Source organism: Aythya ferina, assembly GCF_964211825.1.
Source record: "Aythya ferina genome assembly, contig: HAP1_SCAFFOLD_42, whole genome shotgun sequence".
NCBI classification, from domain to species: domain Eukaryota; kingdom Metazoa; phylum Chordata; class Aves; order Anseriformes; family Anatidae; genus Aythya; species Aythya ferina.
In genome coordinates, this window is record NW_028181459.1 from 46,856 (window position 1) to 66,050 (window position 19,195).

The 19,195-nt window shown below is 59.1% G+C and overlaps 3 protein-coding genes across 5 annotated transcripts in view; 1 reads left to right on the forward strand and 2 right to left on the reverse strand.

Annotated features, from left to right (window-relative positions):
- RELA (RELA proto-oncogene, NF-kB subunit) overlaps positions 1 to 3,043 on the reverse strand; it is a 15,807-nt gene extending 12,764 nt beyond the window's left edge. Inside the window, 2 exon segments of the mRNA XM_084539848.1 lie at positions 214 to 252; positions 2,930 to 3,043. Coding sequence (XP_084395974.1) covers positions 214 to 252; positions 2,930 to 2,939 — 49 coding nt within the window. The 5' untranslated portion in view covers positions 2,940 to 3,043.
- On the forward strand, positions 3,031 to 16,053 carry KAT5 (lysine acetyltransferase 5). Of its 2 annotated transcripts, XM_084539849.1 has the most exons (14): positions 3,031 to 3,199; positions 3,322 to 3,388; positions 4,065 to 4,133; positions 4,225 to 4,361; positions 5,345 to 5,518; positions 6,319 to 6,399; positions 7,736 to 7,810; positions 9,426 to 9,674; positions 10,238 to 10,327; positions 10,417 to 10,557; positions 11,394 to 11,487; positions 13,395 to 13,554; positions 14,186 to 14,267; positions 15,796 to 16,053. In XM_084539849.1, exons 1-14 carry the CDS (start codon positions 3,188 to 3,190, stop codon positions 15,928 to 15,930), a joined length of 1,566 nt encoding a protein of 521 aa, XP_084395975.1. In that variant the 5' UTR covers positions 3,031 to 3,187; the 3' UTR covers positions 15,931 to 16,053. The 2 variants fall into 2 exon arrangements, with proteins under 2 accessions (XP_084395975.1, XP_084395976.1); XM_084539850.1 differs by lacking the exon at positions 5,345 to 5,518 and having other exon boundaries at positions 3,038 to 3,199.
- Positions 16,051 to 17,557, reverse strand: RNASEH2C (ribonuclease H2 subunit C). 2 transcript variants are annotated; one of them, XM_084539852.1, is made up of 4 exons: positions 17,399 to 17,557; positions 16,991 to 17,109; positions 16,767 to 16,880; positions 16,051 to 16,171 (listed from the first exon to the last, which is right to left on the reverse strand). In XM_084539852.1, the coding sequence occupies exons 1-4, from the start codon at positions 17,538 to 17,540 to the stop codon at positions 16,124 to 16,126; spliced, it is 423 nt and encodes a 140-aa protein (XP_084395978.1). In that variant the 5' UTR covers positions 17,541 to 17,557; the 3' UTR covers positions 16,051 to 16,123. The 2 variants fall into 2 exon arrangements, with proteins under 2 accessions (XP_084395978.1, XP_084395977.1); XM_084539851.1 differs by having other exon boundaries at positions 16,767 to 16,886.
- Between the last annotated feature and the right edge of the window lie 1,638 nt (positions 17,558 to 19,195).

Here is a 19,195-nt window from a genome sequence, read left to right on the forward strand (position 1 = left end):
CCCCTCCCCAACCCCCCCCCCCCCTCCAGGGACCTCAATTCCCCCCCCCAAATCCCCCCCAAGGACCCCAATTCCTCCAGAGACCCCCCCCAAAGCCCCCTCCTTCCCCTCTAGGACCCCCCCAAACCCCTGGGACACCCCCCCAGGACCCCCCCCAAACCCCTAAGACCCCCCCCCCACCCCAAATCCCCCCCCAGCCCCCCCCCAGCTCACCCTGCTGGCCCCAGTCCGGCTGCAGGAAGAACGGCAGATCTGGGGGGGGAAGGGGGAGGGGGTTCGTGAGGCGGGGGCCCCAAATCCTGCGCCCCCAATTGGATGAGGCCCCCCCCCCCACCCCAAAAACCCCCTTACGGTCGCGATTACCCTGGACCCTACTGAGGGCAACCCCAATATGCCCAAATTGCCCCCGTTAACCCCAAAACCTACTGATTACGCCCCAAAAACTACGCCCAAATCTGTTAACCCTAGAACCTACTGACGACACCCTAAAACAACCCCAAACCCCCCTGTTAACCCTGGAACCTACTAATGACAACCCCAGTATGCCCAAATCGCCCGTTAACCACAAAACCTACTGATTAAACCCCAAAAAGTACCCCCAAACCCCTGTTAACCCTGGAACCTACTGATTTCACCCCAAAACCACCCCAGACCCCTCTGTTAACCCTGGAACCTACAAATGACAACCCCAATCTGCCCAAATTGCCCCCGTTAACCCTAAAACCTACTGATTACGCCCCAAAAACTACTCCCAAATCCCTCTGTTAACCCTAGAACCTACTGACAACACCCTAAAACTACCCCCAAACCCCTGTTAACCCTGGAACCTACTGATTTCACCCCAAAACCACCCCAAGCCCCTCTGTTAACCCTGGACCCTACTGAGGACAACCCCAATATGCCCAAATCGCCCCCGTTAACCCCAAAACCTACTGATTATGCCCCAAAAACTACTCCCAAATCCCTCTGTTAACCCTGGAACCTACTGACGACACCCTAAAACTACCCCCAATCCCCTATTAACCCTGGAACCTACTGGTGACAACCCCAATATGCCCAAACTGCCCCTGGTAACCCCAAAACCTACTGATTATGCCCCAAAAACTACCCCCAACCCCCCCCCCCGTTAACCCTGCAGCCTCCTGACAAGGCCCCCAAATATCCCGTTAATCCCGCAACAGCCTGATTTCACCCCAAAACCACCCCAAACCCCTCTGTTAACCCTGGAACCTACTAATGACAACCCCAATATGCCCAAATCGCCCCTGTTAACCCCAAAACCTACTGATTACGCCCCAAAAACTACTCCCAAATCTCTCTGTTAACCTTAGAACCTACTGACGACACCCTAAAACTACCCCCAAACCCCCTGTTAACCCTGGAACCTACTGATTTCACCCCAAAACCACCCCAAACCCCTCTGTTAACCCTGGAACCTACTAACGACAACCCCAATATGCCCAAATTGCCCCCGTTAACACCAAAACCTACTGATTACGCCCCAAAAACTACCCCCAAGCCCCGCCCGTTAACCCTGGAGCCTCCTGACAAGGCCCCCAAATACCCCGTTAATCCCGCAACAGCCTGATTTCACCCCAAAACCACCCCAAACCCCTCTGTTAACCCTGGAACCTACAAATGACAACCCCAATATGCCCAAATTGCCCCCGTTAACCCCAAAACCTACTGATTACGCCCCAAAAACTACTCCCAAATCTGTTAACCCTGGAACCTACTGACGACACCCTAAAAACACCCCATACCCCTCTGTTAACCCTAGAACCTACCGATGACACCCCAAAACCACCCCCAAACCCCTCTGTTAACCCTGGAACCTACTGACGACAACCCCAATATGCCCAAATCGCCCCCGTTAACCCCAAAACCTACTGATTATGCCCCAAAAACTACCCACAAGCCCCGCCCGTTAACCCTGCAGCCTCCTGACAAGGCCCCCAAATACCCCGTTAATCCCGCAACAGCCTGATTTCACCCCAAAACCACCCCAAACCCCTCTGTTAACCCTGGAACCTACAAATGACAACCCCAATATGCCCAAATCGCCCCCGTTAACCCCAAAACCTACTGATTATGCCCCCAAAACTACTCCCAAATCCCCCTGTTAACCCTAGAACCTACTGACGACACCCTAAAACTACCCCCAAACCCCTGTTAACCCTGGAACCTACTAACGACAACCCCAATATGCCCAAATCGCCCCCGTTAACCCCAAAACCTACTGATTTCACCCCAAAAACTACCCCCAAGCCCCCCCCGTTAACCCTGGAGCCTCCTGACAAGGCCCCCAAATATCCCGTTAACCCCGCAACAGCCTGATTTCACCCCAAAACCACCCCAAACCCCTCTGTTAACCCTGGAACCTACTAACGACAACCCCAATATGCCCAAATTGCCCCCGTTAACCCCAAAACCTACTGATTACACCCCAAAAGCTACCCCCAAGCCCCCCCCGTTAACCCTGCAGCCTCCTGACAACGCCCCCAAATATCCCGTTAATCCTGCAACAGCCTGATTTCACCCCAAAACCACCCCAAACCCCTCTGTTAACCCTGGAACCTACAAATGACAACCCCAATATGCCCAAATCGCCCCCGTTAACCCCAAAACCTACTGATTACGCCCCAAAAACTACCCCCAAGCCCCCCCCGTTAACCCTGCAGCCTCCTGACAAGGCCCCCAAATATCCCGTTAACCCCGCAACAGCCTGATTTCACCCCAAACCCCCCCCCCAAACCTGGAGCCTACTGATTATGCCCCAAACCCGCCCCAAACCGCCCCAATTAACCCCGGAACCTCCCTGATGACGCCCCCACCCCCCCCCCGTGACGTCACTGGGGTTCCCCTCCTTCCCGCCCGTGACGTCACGCGTCCCGGGGCACTCCCCCCTCCCCCCCCCCCGGGGGCTCACCGGTCTCCATGGCGACGGCCGGGAAGGGGGGGGGAGGGGAGGGGGGGGCCGGGGCGGGGCGGGGCGGGGCCGGACGCGATCGCGGCGCCGCCGCCGCCGCCGCCGCCGGTGCCGCGCGGCCGCTCCCGGAAGTGGCGCCGCCCCCACGTGACCCGGAAACGCTTCCCCCCCCCCCCTCTTCCCTAACCGGAAGGGGCGGGGCTTTTTCCGCCAGAAGGCCGGAAGCGGCGGCCGACACCCGGAAGCGGCGGCCGGGAGATGGCGGAGGCGGTGAGCGGCGCGCGGGGGGTGCCGGGAAGGGGCGGGGAGGGGGGGGGAACCGGGGAAGGGTCCCGGGGGGGTCTCGGGGGAGTCCCGGGGCTCCCCCCCCCCGGTAACGGCGGCCCCTTTAGGCCGAGGTGTCGGAGGGCTGCCGCCTGCCCGTGCTGCGCCGCAACCAGGACAACGAGGACGAGTGGCGTGAGCGGGGCGGGGCTTAACGGGAGTGGGCGGGGCTTGACGGAGTGGGCGGGGTCTGGGGAGGAGCGGGATGCGAGGGGAGGGGCCGGGGGGAAAGGGGCAAGGCCCGGCCCTGGAAGGGGAGGGCTGGGGAAGGAGGGGCTTGGAGGGGGTGGGCGGGGCTTGGAAGGGGGTGGGCGGGGCTTGGTGGAGTGGGCGGGGCTTAGAGAGGAGCAGAGTTGGGCCCTGGAGGGAGGGGGGTGCTGGGGAAGGAGGGGCTTGGAGGGGGTGGGCGGGGCTTGGAAGGAGTGGGCGGGGCTTTGAGGCAATGGGCGGGACTTGGGCGGAGCGGGCGTGGCTGGGGCGGGGCCTGGAGGGAGAAGGAGGGGGGTGGGAAGGGGCAGGGCGTGGAGGTGGGGAGGGGCGGGGCTTGGGGGAATGGGGCGTGGCCTGGAGGGAGTGGGCGTGGCCTGGAGGTGGGGTGGGACTCATGGGGGGGGGGGGAGGGCACAGCGGGGGGGCAAAGCCTTGGGATCACCGGGGGGGGGGGGGGGGGGGCTGACATCATAGAGGGGCGTGACGTCACTCGAGGGGGCGTGACGTCACTCGAGGGGGTGTGACGTCACCGGAGGGGGTGTGACGTCACTCGAGGGGGCGTGACGTCACACCTCTGCCCCCCCCCCCCCCCAAAAAAAAGCGCTGGCCGAGATCCTGAGCGTGAAGGACATCAGCGGGCGGCGCCTCTTCTACGTGCACTACATCGACTGTGAGTGGGGTCACAGGGAGGGGAGGGGGGGCACAGAGGGGACCCCGATGTCACCCCAGCTGTGTCCCCTCCGTCCCCCCCCCCCCCAAAGTCAACAAGCGCCTGGACGAATGGGTGACCCCCGAGCGCCTGGACCTGCAGCGGGTGCAGGGACCCCGCAAAGAGGCCAAGACCCCCACCAAAAACGGGCTGCCCGGCTCCCGGCCCGACTCCCCCGAGCGCGACCCGGTGAGGGGACATCAGTGGGGACATCAGTGGGGACGCTGGGGGGGGTGGCCGGGACGGGACGTGGCCCCTACAGGGTGGGTAATGAGGATAGGGGATGCTATGGGGACAGGGGGTGACCCCATAGGGGATAATGGGGAGGGGGGACATTATAAGGACATGGGGGCTTGGGGGGGGGGCAGAGGACACCCCGAGGATGAGGGGTGGCCCCATAGGGGGTGGTGGGGACAAGGGGACGCTACGGGGATGAGGGGCGGTCGCTTGTGGGGTCGGTGGGGACAGGGGATGACCCCAGAAGGTGCTCTGGGGACAGGGGACACCGCAGGGCCAAAGAATGGGGCCTTGTGGGGTTAATGGGGACAGTATGGGGACAGAGCACGGCCCCATGGGGGCTGGCAGGGGACACTGTGGGGACAAGGGACGTGCCGGGCATAGAAAGACCCCAAAAAGGGACAGCAGGGACAAGGGGACACCGGGGTCAGGGGGACAGCCCCCAAAGGGGGACAGCCCCCAACCCCACGGGGACACCCAGAGCCATCGGGGGGCTCGTCCCCAAACCCGTTGGGGACCCCCAGACCCCTTGGGGACCCCCTCCACATCCAGCGGGGGCCACCGGGTGCTGTCGGGGACCCCCCAGAGCCAGGGGACCCCCCCCCCAAACCCGCAGGGACCAGCCCCAAACCCCACAGGGGACCCACCCCAAAAAGCCGTCGGGGCCACCCCAAAACCTTTTGGGGCCCTCGGGGACATCCCGGGGGGACCCATGGGGTTGGGAGGGGAGGGAGGGAAGGGAAAAAAGGGGGGGGGGGGGGAGGAACCCGCTGGGGACCCCGGGAGCCTTTTGGGGTCGATTCGGCACCCCGGGAAACCGGGGAGGGGGCCGGCCCTTTTGTCCCCAAAGCCACGTGGGGGGGGGACAACCCCACGGCCCCGTGTCCCCACGTCCCCCCCCCCCCCCTAAATGCCTCCTCTTCCTCCCGGCGCAGAGGAAGAGCCTGGAGCTGCCGGCGGCCCCCGCCAGCGGGAAGAGCCTGCCGGGGCCACCGGGGCCACCGGGTTTGGGGTCGGGGCCGGTGCCCCTCACCCTCCGCTTCCACCTGCCCCAGGAGAACGCGGCCGAGCCCCCCCCGGCCCCCCCGCCCGGCGCCCAGCGCCCCACGGTAACCCCGGCCCCGAGCGACCCCAAAAACGGCCCCCCCCAAAAATCACCCCAAAAAAAACAAAAAAAAACCAAAAAAAAACCCCACCAAACAATCCCAAAAACAGCCCCCCAAAAAGCGACCCCAAAAGCCGGCCCCACAGCGCTGCATGGCCCCCGGGCTCCCTCCCCAGCGGGTTTGTTGCCCCCCCCCCCCCCCCCCCCCGGCACCCCAAATCGTGGCGAGGTGGCCCCGTGTCCCCAGCGGGTCCCCAGTGGGGTTTGGGGTTTTTTGGTTTTTTTTTTTTTTTTAGTCCCATGGGATTTTGTTTGCAGGGGGTCCCCAAGGGGTCCCCGTCCCCTTTTGGGATCATTTCTGTCCCCAACGGGTCCCTGGCCCCTTTTGGGGTTGTTCCTGGCCCCTTTTGGGTCCCTGTCCCCTTTTGGGGTTGTCCCCGCCCCCATTGGGGTCCTGTCCCTGTCCCCAAGGGGTCCCCATCCCCTTTTGGGTTCATTCCTGTCCCCATAGCTCCCCCCACCCCCCCCAGGCGTCCCCAACCCCATTACCGGGCGTCCCCCAGAGCGTCCCCACGCCCCGGGGCTGGGACCATACTGGGACCACTGGGCGGGGCTGCTGGGGTGATACTGGGAGCACTGGGGCGGGATTGGGGACCAGGATGGGGGCAGAAGCCCCAAAGCACTGCTTACTGGTCCCCGGGACTGGGAGGGACTGGGAGGGACTGGGAGGGACTGGGAGGGACTGGGAGGGACTGGGAGGGACTGGGAGGGACTGGGAGGGACTGGGAGCTGCTGTCCCCACAGAAGCGTAAGGTGGAAGTGGTGTCCCCGGCCACCCCCGTCCCCGCCGCCACCGAGACCTCGCAGGCCTCCGTCTTCCCCCAGGTGAGCCCAGTAACACCAGTAACCCCCCAGTAACACCAGTAAGCCCCCCAGTAACACCAGCAACCCCCCAGTAACGCTCCCAGTAACACCAGTAGCGGCTTAGCACCACCGACACCTCCTCCGTAAACCTTTATTTTCATCGGGGCCGCCTGGTGATTTCCCAGTAACACCAGTAACTGCCCAGTAACTTCCTGGTAACGCCAGTAGCTTCCCAGTAACACCCCAGTAACTTCCCAGTTTCTGCCCGTAAAGCCCCCATCCACTCTGAAATTCATTAATTACCCATTAAAACTGGTTATTTCCCAGTATAACCAGTAAGAGTTCGGCATCACCCTCCCAGTAACACCTTCTTGACCCCAGTATCACCGAGTAAAACCAGTAGCTGCCCAGTAAACCCAGTAAAACCCTATTAACACTGCTACCATGCAGCAGTACCCACCCAGTCTTCACCAGTATGCCCCAGTAAACCCAGTAAAACCTTATTAACACCACTACCATACAGCAGTACCCACACAGTCTTCACCAGTACCCCCCAGCAAAACCAGTAAACCCAGTAAAACTCCGTTAACACAGCCACTACACAGCAATACCCATCCAGTTCTTTACCAGTATACCCCAGTAAAACCAGTGGCTGCCCAGTAGACCCACTAAAACCCTATTAACACAGCTACCACACAGCAGTACCCCTTCATTTTTTCACCAGTATACCCCAGTAAAACCAGTAAACCCAGTAAAACCCCATTAACACAGCCACCACACAGCAGTACCCATCCAGTTCTTCACCAGCACCTCCCAGTAAAACCAGTAGCTGCCCAGTAATCCCAATAAAACCCCATTAACACCCCTATAGTCCCCACCCAGTCTTCCCAGTAACCCTGCCTGCGTTCTCCCAGTGACTCAACTGGGAGCTTCTGGGGGGGGTGGGTCCTGGATTTTTGGGGTTACTGGGGGGGGTCCATGGCCCTTGGGGGGGGGGGTTCTGGGGGGGGAAGTTTTGGGAGGGATCAGAGGTCAGGGGGGTCCCTGGGGGGGGGTCTCTGGTTTTGGGGGGTTCCTGTGGTGCTCGTGGGGGGGTCTCCAGTTATGGGGGGGGTCCTATGGTTATGGGGGGGTCTCTGGTTATGGGGGGGGGGCATGGCATTTAGGGGAGGGGGTCTCTGGTTAGGGTGAGGGTCCTGTGGTGCGTTGGGGTGGGGGGTCCTATGATTATGGGGGGGATCCTCTGGATATGGGAGAGGGGTCTCCAGATGTGGGGGGGGTCTCACTATGTTTTGGGGGATCTCACGGTGTTTTTGGGGGGGGTCTCATGGTGTTTTTTGGGGGGGTCCCATTACAGAACGGCTCCGCACGCCGCGCCGTGGCCGCCCAGCCGGGGCGCAAGAGGAAGTCGGCCTGCCTGGGCACCGACGAGGTGGGGGCCGGGGGGGGAAACTGAGGCAGAAATTGGGGCTGAAATGGGGAAATTGAGGCATGACGGGGGGTGGGAGGGAGGGAGGAAGGGGGAAATGGGGAAACTCAGCCAAAAACAAGGCAATAATGAGGGGAAAAGAAGCCTCGAAATGGGGAAACTGAGGCAAAGGCAGGAAGAAAATGAGGGGAAGAAGCCTTCAGATGGGGAAACTGAAGCAAAAGCAGGGAAAAAATGAGGGAAAAAAGCCTTGAAATGGGGAAACTGAGGCAAAAACAAGGCAAAAATGAGGGAGAAAGCCTTGAAATGGAGAAGCTGAAGCAAAAGCAGGAAGAAAACATGGGGAAAAAAGCCTTGAAATTGGGAAACTGAGGCAGAAGCAACGCGAAAATGAGGGGAAAAGGCCTTGAAATGGGGAAACTGAGGCAAAAACAGGAGAAAATGCCTTAAAATAGTGAAACTGAGAGAGAAGCATGGAAAAAAATGAGAGAAAAAAGCCTCAAAGCGGAGAAAGTGAGGCAGAAGCAATGCAAAAATGAGGGGATGAGGCCTCAAAATGGGGAAGCTGAGGCAAAAGCAAGGGAAAAATGAGGGAGAAAGCCTTGAAATGGGGAACTGAGGCAAAAGCAACGCAAAAATGAGGGGAAAATGCCTCGAAATGTGCAAACTGAGGCAAAAACAGGAGAAAATGCCTCAAAATAGGGAAACTGAGGCTAAAGCAGGGAAACAATGAGAGAAAAAAGCCTCAAAACAGAGAAAGTGAGGCAGAAGCAATGCGAAAATGAGGGAATGAGGCCTCGAAATGGGGAAACTGAGGCAAAAACAAGGGAAAAATGAGGGAGAAAGCCTCAAAACGGGGAAACTGAGGCAAAAGAACATGAAAATGAGGGGGAAAAGCCTTGACATGAGGAAACTTAGGCAAAAGCAGGAAGAAAACATGGGGAAAAAAACTTTGAAACAAGAAACTGAGGCCAAAACAGGGAAAAAATGAGGGAAAAAAAGCCTCAAAATGGAGAAACTGAGGCAGAAGCAACATGAAAATGAGGGGATGAGGCCTTGAAATGGGGAAACTGAGGCAAAAACAAGGGAAAAATGAGGGAGAAAGCCTTGAAATGGGGAAACCGAGGCAAAAGCAATGCAAAAATGAGGGGAAAAGGCCTCAAAATGGGGAAACCGAGGCAAAAGCAACACAAAAATGAGGGGAAAAGGCCTCAAAATGGGGAAACTGAGGCAAAAGCAATGCAAAAATGAGTGGAAAAGGCCTCAAAATGGGGAAACTGTAGCAAAAGCAATGTAAAAAAGCCTCGACATGGGGAAACTGAGGCAAAAGCAACGCAAAAGTGAGGGGAAAAGGCCTCAAAATGGGGAAACCGAGGCAAAAGCAACACAAAAATGAGGGGAAAAGGCCTCAAAATGGGGAAACTGAGGCAAAAGCAATGCAAAAATGAGGGGAAAAGGCCTCAAAATGGGGAAACTGAGGCAAAAGCAACACAAAAAAAGCCTCGACATGGGGAAACTGAGGCAAAAGCAACGCAAAAACGCCTAAAACGCAGGAAAATAAAGACAGGGGCTTCTGGAACTGGGGGTGGGCCTCACCCCTGGCTGCCCCCCTCCCTAGGACTCGCAGGACTCCTCGGACGGCGCGCCGTCGGCGCCGCGCATGACGGGCAGCCTGGTGTCGGACCGCAGCCACGACGACATCGTGACGCGGATGAAGAACATCGAGTGCATCGAGCTGGGCCGCCACCGCCTCAAGCCCTGGTACTTCTCGCCCTACCCGCAGGAGCTGACGGCGCTGCCCGTCCTCTACCTCTGCGAGTTCTGCCTCAAATACGGCCACAGCCTCCGCTGCCTCCAGCGACACCTGGTAACAACCCTCTCCCGGGGGTAACAAGGCCCCCCCCCCCAGGGGGTAAAATTGCCCCCCCAGGGGGTAAAATCTGGGATCCCCGGGGCGCGATGGGGTCCCCCAGGGGCATCACCAAACCCCTGGGTCCCCCGTGGGCAGCATCAGCCCCCCTCTGGGGTAACACTGCACCCCCCTGGGGTAATGCTGCCCCCCTGCCCCCCCCCCCAGGGGGGGGATCTGAGACCCTCTGGGTGAAATGGGGTCCCCTGGGGCATCACTGAACCCCCCCAGGACAGACCCAGGACCCCCGTGGACAGCATCAGCCCCCCCCGAAGGTAACGTTGCCACCCCCAGGGGCAAATCCAGGACCTCCAGGGACAATCTGCCCCCTGCCCCCCCCCCCCCCCAATACTTTTTACCCCCTCCAGGAGCAAATCTGCGCCCCCAGAGCACCATTTGTAGCCCCCTCCTTGCCACTTTTGACCCCATCCTGGCCATAATCCCCTCCATCCACTCCCCCAAATCCCATTTACCCCATTTCCCCCTCCCCCCCCTTACCCTTTTTTTGCCCCCCCTCCCAGACCAAATGCGACCTGCGGCACCCCCCGGGCAACGAGATTTACCGCAAGGGCACCATCTCCTTCTTCGAGATCGACGGCCGCAAGAACAAAGTAAAAATCAAAGGGGAGGGGCTTGGAGGGTTTTTTTTGGGGTCTGGGGGGGCTGAAATCCCGCTGACCCCCCCCATTTCTCCCCCCAGAGCTACTCGCAGAACCTGTGCCTGCTGGCCAAGTGCTTCCTAGACCACAAAACCCTTTACTACGACACCGACCCCTTCCTCTTCTATGTCATGACCGAGTACGACTGCAAGGGCTTCCACATCGTCGGCTACTTCTCCAAGGTCTGGGGGGGTCAAAAAAAAAAAAAAAAAAAAAGGGGGGGGGGAGGTTGTGGGGGGCTTCATAAAGGGTTTTGTGGTTCCTGGGGGGCTTAGGGAGGGGTTTTGGGGTTCCTGGGGGGCTTAGGGAGGGGTTTTGGGGTTCCTGGGGGGCTTAGGGAGGGGTTTTGGGGTTCCTGGGGGGCTTAGGGAGGGGTTTTGGGGGCTCCTGGGGGGGCTTGGGGGGTTCTTGGGTGGCAGTCGTGGAGTGAGGAAGGGTCCCGAGGGGCTCTGGGGAGGCTAAAAGAGGAGTTTGGGGTCTGGGGAAGGGGCTTTGGGGGGGTTAATGGGGGTCACGGGGGGAGATGGGAGAACGTGGGTGTCTAGGGAAGGGTCTCGGGGGGGTTCCTGGGGGTCTGAGGGGCTCTGGGGGTGCCTGGGGGGGCTAAAAGAGAAGTTTGGGGTCTGGGGAAGGGGCTTTGGGGAGGTTCTGGGGAGAAGGAGTGGGGTTTATGGGGTCGCTGGGGGAGAGGAGAGGACGTGGTGTTTAGGGAAGGGTCTCGGGGGGCTCCTGGGGGTTGCTGTGGGTGTCTGGGTGAAAATCAGAGGGAGCCCTGCCGGGGAAGGAGGGGTTTTGGGGTTCATAAGAGGGTTTTAGGGGGGTTCCTGGGGGACAGGAGGGGTTTTGGGGTTCATAAAAGGATTTTAGGGGGGCTCCTGGGAGGCAGGAAGGATCTGTGGGGTCAGCAGAGGGTTTTGGGGGTGAGGGCAGCAGGGGAAGAAGGTGGGTTTGGGGGACCCAGGGAGGGGTTCGGGGTGCTGAGGAGGATTTGGGGGTCCCCCCTGATGTGTGGGTGCAGGAGAAGGAGTCGACGGAGGATTACAACGTGGCCTGCATCCTCACCCTGCCACCGTACCAGCGCCGCGGCTACGGCAAGCTGCTCATCGAGTTCAGTGAGCACCCCCCCGGCACCCCAAAACCCCTCCCCGGCACCTCCAAAAAAAACAGGGGGGGGGAAAAATCCTATAGGGCGCCACAAAAATCTACCCCCAGATGGCAGAAATCCACTGAGGGATCCCAAAAGCTCTCATGGGGAGAGGAGAATTCCTTTAAGGGACTCTGAAAATACATCGAAGGGCCCCAAAAATCCACCAAGGGGTGGCAAAAGGATGTTGAGGCCCCAAAAGGGAACCTAAAAAAACTCAGATCCCACTGTGGGACCCCAAAAATCCATCAAGGAGCTCCAGAATTCCGAGAGCGAACCAAGAAGTCCACTGAGGGAACCCCCCAAAAAAATACAAGGAACACCCAAAGTCCACTGAGAGTTCGAGAATCGTAGGGAGGGACCCCAAAAAAATGTGTCAAGGGGCTCCAAATTCCAGAAGAACCCCCCAAAATTTATTGAAGGATCCCAAAATTCCATCAAGGGACCCCAAAAACTCCATTAAGAGACCCCAAAGCTCTATCAGGAGACCCCCCAAACACACTGAGGGACCCCAAAACTCCACCAAGGGAACCCAAAAACACACTGAAGGGTACCAAAACTCCACCAGGGCCCCCCAAAACTTGTTTGAGGAACCCCAAAACTTCAGTGAAGGACCCTACAACTTTGCTAAGGGACCCCAAAACTTGACTAGGTACCCCCAAAGCTTGGCTGGGGACCCCAAAACTGGGCCAAGGACCCCTAAGACTTCACTGAAGGATCTCAGAACTTCACTAAGGGACCCCAAAACTTGACTGAGGACCCCCAAAAGTGGAAGGGGACCCCCAAATGTTCACCAAGGGACCCTCAAAGTTGAAGGGGACCCTCAAAAGTTCACCAAGGGATCCCAAAAGTTGACTGTGGACCCCCAAAACTTGAATGAGGGACACTCAAAGTTGACGGGGGACCCCCAGAAGGTCACCAAAGGACCCCAGAAGTTGACTGAGGACCCCCAAAAATTGATAGGGGACCCTCAAAAATTCACCAAGGGACCCTCAGAGTTGACTGAGGACCCCCAAAAGTTCACCAAGGGACCCCAAAAGTTTGCCAAGGGACCCCAAAAGTTGACTGAGGACCCCCAAAAGTTGATGGGGATCCCCAAAAGTTGACTGGGTACCCCCAAAAGGTCACCAAGGGACCCCAAAAGTTGACTGAGGACCCCCAAAAGTTGATGGGGATACCCAAAAGGTCACCAAGGGACCCCAAAAGTTGACTGAGGACCCTCAGAAATTGATAGGGGACCCTCAAAAATTCACCAAGGGACCCTCAGAGTTGACTGAAGACCCCCAAAAGTTCACCAAGGGACCCCAAAAGTTGACTGAGGACCCCCAAAAGTTGATGGGGATACCCAAAAGGTCACCAAGGGACCCCAAAAGTTGACTGAGGACCCCCAAACGTTGATGGGGATCCCAAAAGTTGACCGAGGACCCCCAAAAATTCACCAAGGGACTCCAAAAGTTGACTGAGGACCCCCAAAAGTTGATGGGGATCCCCAAAAGGTCACCAAGGGACCCCAACAGTTGACTGAGGACCCCCAAAAGGTCACCAAGGGACCCCAAAAGTTGACTGAGGACCCCCAAAAGTTGATGGGGATCCCCAAAAGGTCACCAAGGGACCCCAAAAGTTGACTGAGGACCCCCAAAAGTTGATGGGGATCCCCAAAAGGTCACCAAGGGACCTCAAAAGTTGACTGAGGACCCCCAAAAGTTGATGGGGATCCCCAAAAGGTCACCGAGGGACCCCAAAAGTTGACCGAGGACCCCCGAAAGTTCACCAAGGAACCTCAGAAGCTGACCGAGGACCCCCCAAACTGGGTCGGGGGCCCCCAAAACTTCACGGAGGGGCCCCAAACCCCCCCGCTGTGTCCCCCCCTTGCAGGCTACGAGCTGTCCAAGGTGGAGGGGAAGACCGGGACCCCCGAGAAGCCGCTGTCGGACCTGGGGCTGCTCTCCTACCGCAGCTACTGGTCCCAGACCATCCTGGAGATCCTGATGGGGCTGAAAGCCGAGGGGGGCGAGCGCCCCCAGATCACCATCAAGTGAGCCCCGCCCCCTGCCCTAAGCCCCGCCCCAAGCCCCGCCCACACCCCCTTAAGCCCCGCCCCCTACGCCCCCCAAAACCTTGTCCCTATGGGGGTAAAGGGGCAGCACCCCAATCCTCCCCCCACCCTGCTCCAGGCCACGCCCCCTTTCATCAGGCCACGCCCCCTAATTTAAAAGCCACACCCCCTTTCCCCAAACCACGCCCCATCTCACAAGCCACGCCCCCTCCCTTTAGGCTCCGCCCCCCTTCTCTCCTCCCAGGGGGATTTGGGAGGTTTTAGGGGGGAAAAATCAGGGGGGGGATCCCTGGGGGCTTTGTGGGGTCTGTGAGGGGGGGGAGTCCCAGCTCTGGGGGGGGTCCTGAGGGGGTGGAGGGTCTGGGCTGGGGGTCCAAGGGGGATTTTTGGGGGGTAAACCCAAGTTTTAGGGGTTTTTTTTTTTTTGGGTGGGGGGAGGGGGGGTTGTGGGATGGCCTGTAAGGAGAAAATATCCTGGGGGGGCCCTGGGTGTGAAAGTTGGGGGGTTCTGGGAAATACCTGGGTTATGGGGTTTTTTTTGGGGGGTGAGGGGGGTCCTGAAGGGGTGTGGGGGGGGTCCCAGCTCTGATCTCCCCCCCCCAAACCCCAGCGAGATCAGCGAGATCACCAGCATCAAGAAGGAGGACGTCATCTCCACCCTGCAGTACCTCAACCTCATCAACTACTACAAGGTGCGGCCCCCCACCCCAAAAAAAAACCCCAAACACACACCCAAACCCCAAAGCAACCCCAAACAAACCCCCCAACCCCTCCCAAAAACAATCCCACCCCAAACAATCCCCCAACAACCAACCCCAAACTACCCCCCACCCCCCCAAAACCACCCCAATGCCCTCCCAAACCTCAAACACCCCCCCCAAACACTCCCACCCCCCAAAAAAAACAACCCTAACCCCCAAACAACCCCCTAACCCCCCAAAAAAACCCTAAACCTCAACCAACTCCCCCAAACCCCAACCAACTTCCCCCAAAAAACAACCCTAAACCCCAAACAACCCCCCAAACCCTCCCAACCCCCCCAAAAAAACAACCCTAAACCCCAACCTTCCAAAAAAGCAACCCTAAACCCTAACCAACCCCCCCAAACTCTCCCACCCCCTCCAAAATGACCCCAATGCCCTCCCAAACCCCAAACAAGCCCCCCGTAAACCCTCCCACCCCCCAAAAAAAAACACCCTAAACCCCAAACAACCCCTGAACCCCCCCCCAAAAAACAACCCTAAACACCAAAGCCCCAAACCCTCCCACTGCCCCCAAAAAAAAAAACCACAACCCCAATGCCCTCCCAAACCCCAAAGAACCCTCCAAAACCTCTCGCTCCCCCAAAAAACCCCAAACCAACCCCCAACTCCCCCAAAACAGCTTCCCCCCAAACCCCCCAGCCCCCAAAAAACCCACCCTAAACCCAAACAACCCCCCAGCCCCCCCCCAAAATCCAACCCTAAACCCCACACAACCCCCCAAACCTCCCCAAAACCCAACCCTAAACCCCACACAACCCCCCAAACCCCCCCAAAACCCAACTCTAAACCCCAAACAACCCCCAACCCCCCTAAACCCAACCCTAAACCCCACACAACCCCCCAAACCCCCCCAAAACCCAACCCTAAACCCCACACAACCCCAGACCTCCCCAAAACCCAACCCTAAACCCCAAACACCCCCCCCAAACCTTAAACCCAACCCTAAACCCCACACAACCCCCCAAACCTCCCGAAAACCCAACCCTAAACCCCAAACAACCCCGCAACCCCCAAAAAACCCAACCCTAAAGCCCACACAACCCCAAACCTCCCCAAAACCCAACCCTAAACCCCACACAACCCCCCAAACCTCCCCCAAACCCCAAACAACCCCCAAACCCCCCTAAACCCAACCCTAAAACCCTCATAACCCCCCAAACCCCAACCCTAAACCCCACACAACCCCCCTAAACCCAACCCTAAACCCCACACAACCCCCCAAACCTCCCCAAAACCCAACCCTAAACCCCAAACAACCCCCCCACCACCCAAAAAAAACCCCCAATGCCCTCCCGACCCCCCCAAAAAAACACCCTAACCCCCAAACACCCCCCAAACTCCCCCAAACCCCACCCCTAACCCCCAAACGCCCCCCCCCGCGACCCCCTAACCCCCAAACACCCCCTCAAACTCCCCCCAAACCCCAAAATCCACCCCCCCCCCCCCCCCCCCGCAGGGCCAGTACATCCTGACGCTGTCGGGGGACATCGTGGAGGGCCACGAGCGGGCGATGCTGAAGCGGGTGCTGCGCATCGACGCCAAGTGCCTGCACTTCACCCCCAAGGACTGGAGCAAGCGGGGCAAGTGGTGAGGCCACGCCCCCCTCCCCCCAGGCCACGCCCCCTCCCCAGACCACGCCCACCCACCCTCAAGCCACGCCCACCACTCGTTATCCCCCGCCCACCGTTCATTAAACGGCTCCGCCCACCGGTTACCGGGTGTCTCGTTATTTATTCAGAGGGGGCGGGGTCATGATAAGCCCCGCCCACAGTGGGCGGGGCAGCTCAAGGCTCCGCCTCCTCGTCGCTGTCATCGGGGACGGGGGCGTGGATCTGTTTTTTTTGGGGGGGGGGGCATCATTTTAGGCCCCCCCCCCACCCGCTTTTAGGGGCTCCTCCCACACCTTTTTGGGGTCATTCTCCACAATTTAGGGACCTAAAGACCCCCCCCCAACATCCCCCTCCCCCCTTCGGGACCCCCCCCAAAATTCAGGGACCCTCCCCCCCAAATTTGTGAACCCCCCCCCCCTAAAATTTACTCACCTCCCCCCCCACCCAAAATAAACCAACTTCCCCCAAAAACCTTTTTTTTTTTTTTTTTTGGGGGGGGGGCTCCTGTGGCTGCCCCCTTCCCTGGGGGGCCCAAGCAGCCCCCCATTTTCCCCCAGCACCCCTTTTAAAGGACCCCCCCCCAAAAAAAGGACCACAGACACCCTGCTTTGGGCCCCCCCCCCAAAAAATTTGCACCCTCCAAACCCTTTTTGGGACCCCCGTGCCCCCCCCCTTTACAAACCAAGCCCCCCCCCCCCCCCATTTCCCCTTGTAATAGAAGCCCCCAAATTTGAGGGCCACTTCTCCCCCCTCCCCCCTCCCAATTTAGGCCCCCCCCCCCAAAAAAATTTAGCCCCCCCCCCCCCAATAAACCCACCGCATGGGCCAGGGGCCCCCACTGCAGCGCCCGCGCCAGCCCCCCCCCGGGGGGGGGCACGGTGTCGGCCCCCCACTCCGTGATGGCCCCGAACGTCGCCGTCACCGTCACCCACTGCTCCTGGGGGGGGGGCACGGGTTAGGGTGGGGGGCACCCATGGGTGGTGGGGGGGGGGGTTTTGGGGGGAGGGGGATTTTTTTTTTGGGGGGGGGAGGCAGCGTCACCTTGGGGTCCTCCTCGTCGCCAGGGGGGGGCTCCCGCCGCAGCAGCTCCCCCCGGTAGCCGGGGGGCAGGGGCAGCTCGCGGCCCCCCAGGCGGCGCCCGCGGAACGAGGCCCAGAGCTCTGCAAAAAAAAGGGGGGTGGTGGGGATGGGGGGGGGGTCAGGACCCCAAAAACCGGGTCCCGGTGACCCCAAATCCCCGGAACCCCTCCCCCCATTCCCTAACCGGTCCCCGGTGCCCCCCCAAACCCCAACACCACCCTTCCCGGTGCCCCCCAGCCCCCGGTGTCCCCCAACCGCCCCCCGGTGCCCCCCAAACTGTTCCCGGTGCCCCCAAACCCCCGGAACCCGCCCCCGGTGCCCCCCCCACCAGGCCCCGGTGCCGCCCCGGTGCCCCCCCCGGTTCCCCACCGCCTCCCGGGCCGTGCTGGGCCCTGAGGAAGGCTCCCACGGGCGCGGGGCCGTCGCTGCCGACCCTGCAGGGCAGGAGCTGGGCCCGGAGCCGCTCCGGGGACCCCCCCGGGGCCGCCCGCACCCGCACGGGCGCCGCCATTTTGGAGGGGAAGTGACGTCTGCCGCGCGACTCACCCGCCGCGCGGGGGATGATGGGAGTTGTAGCTCACCCTCTCACCCCCCCCCCCCCCTTATACCCCAGGGACCCCCCCCAGCCCCCCCAGCCCCCCTTATACGCCCCTGAACCAACGCTCAGCCTCGTTAACGCCCCAGGAGAAGCTCCCAGCCCCTTTTATACCCCATGAACCCACCCCCTCCCCCACCCCACTCACTTTTCTACCCCATAAACACCCCCCCCCAGCCACAATAATGCCCCATGGACCCCACCCCACAGACCCATTTATGCCCCAGGGAACCTTTGGGGTACACCTGAACCCCCCTCGGGAGCCTTTACGCAACCCCACACACAACAGGACTCTGCGCTTTCTCCAAACAACCCTGATTATGACCCTAACCCTAATTATGACACTAACCCCAATTAGGACCCTAACCCCAATTAGGACCCCAACCCTAATTATGACCCTAAAAACCACGAATGTTGCCACTCTCTCCCATCAAAAAGTGCTCCCAATGGAAGCCTTTGGGTACACCTGAACTCCCCTGGAGAGCCTTTATGCAACACCCCCACACAACAGGACTCTGCGCCTTCTCTCTTTCCAAATAACATGTTTGGAAAAAGCCTAAATAAAAACCTAAACTTGGAGATTTTGTTGTTGTTGTTTCTTTGTTTGCTTGTTTTTAACTTAGGGTTTTTCAAATTTGAGTTGCAGTTAGAATTACGATTAGCTTTGGAGTTAGAGTTACAGTTGGAGTTAGACTTGTTGGAGTTGGACGTAGAGATAAAGTTGGAGTTAGAGTTGGATTTGGAGTTGGAGTAAAGAGTTAGAGTTAAAAATCACAGAATCACAGAATCGGAAAGCTTGGAAAAGACCTCCAAGATCATCTGGGCCAACCATCGCCCTACCAGCAGTGTCACCCACTAAACCCTGTCCCTGAGCACCACGTCCAACATTGCCTTAAAAACCCCCAGGGACGGTGACTCCAGAACTTTTCAGCACTCTGTCTGTTTGTCCTTATCCAGCTCCTCGTCGTTTTAATTTGTTTGATGTTACTTTAACTACGAGGAAGATGTATAATTCCCTACCTATCAGTACACAACACTCCCTGAAGAGTAACGCTTTTTGGGTAGGTGAACTCCAATGGAGCCATAAAGCTGAGGAGTGTTTTATTGTTTGGTAAACTGTCTTGTGTTTTTCTGTTGTCGGCTTTAAAATAGGAAAAGCATTCTGTGCCTGTGTGCAGCCAGTTCTCTGAGGAAAGCAGGTGGGATCTGGAGCTAAGGAGCAGTGAAATGTGGCTGCTGATTTCAGTGGAGAAGCCTGGTGTAAGGATGCGTGCTGCAAGCCCCAGGTGGCCAAGTGGCTGTCCTGGGAGGGTGAGGAGCAAGGTTCTCCATCCAGTGCCTGGCCCCAAGCCACTGCTTTGCCAACCTGCCCACACCTCCTTAGGAGAAACACCACCTAAGGAATGCTGCTGTCACTATTTGCCTACGCTGGAGAGTAACGAAAAGTACCTATCCATCGAGTGCACACTGAATGCTTCCTCTTTACCTACACTCCCAGAGCCTCCCTAATGAGGTGTACAAGATGGAAAGGCTTGAAGAAACTTGTTGGAACAGACGTGGCGTGTTAAGAA

What these genes read in the sequence shown, in the direction of transcription:
- KAT5 (XM_084539849.1), top strand. An exon ending in CTACGTGCACTACATCGACT is followed by an intron (nt 4,134 to 4,224) that starts GTGAGTGGGGTC and finishes CCCCCCCCAAAG; the next exon opens with TCAACAAGCGCCTGGACGAA. An exon ending in CGCCCCCAGATCACCATCAA is followed by an intron (nt 13,555 to 14,185) that starts GTGAGCCCCGCC and finishes CCCAAACCCCAG; the next exon opens with CGAGATCAGCGAGATCACCA.
- RNASEH2C (XM_084539851.1), bottom strand. Translation starts at nt 17,540, where the DNA reads ATGGCGGCGCCCGTGCGGGTGCGGGCGGCCCCGGGGGGGTCCCCGGAG. An exon ending in CCAGCACGGCCCGGGAGGCG is followed by an intron (nt 17,110 to 17,398) that starts GTGGGGAACCGG and finishes TTTTTTTTGCAG; the next exon opens with AGCTCTGGGCCTCGTTCCGC. An exon ending in GCGACGAGGAGGACCCCAAG is followed by an intron (nt 16,887 to 16,990) that starts GTGACGCTGCCT and finishes CCCCCCCCCCAG; the next exon opens with GAGCAGTGGGTGACGGTGAC.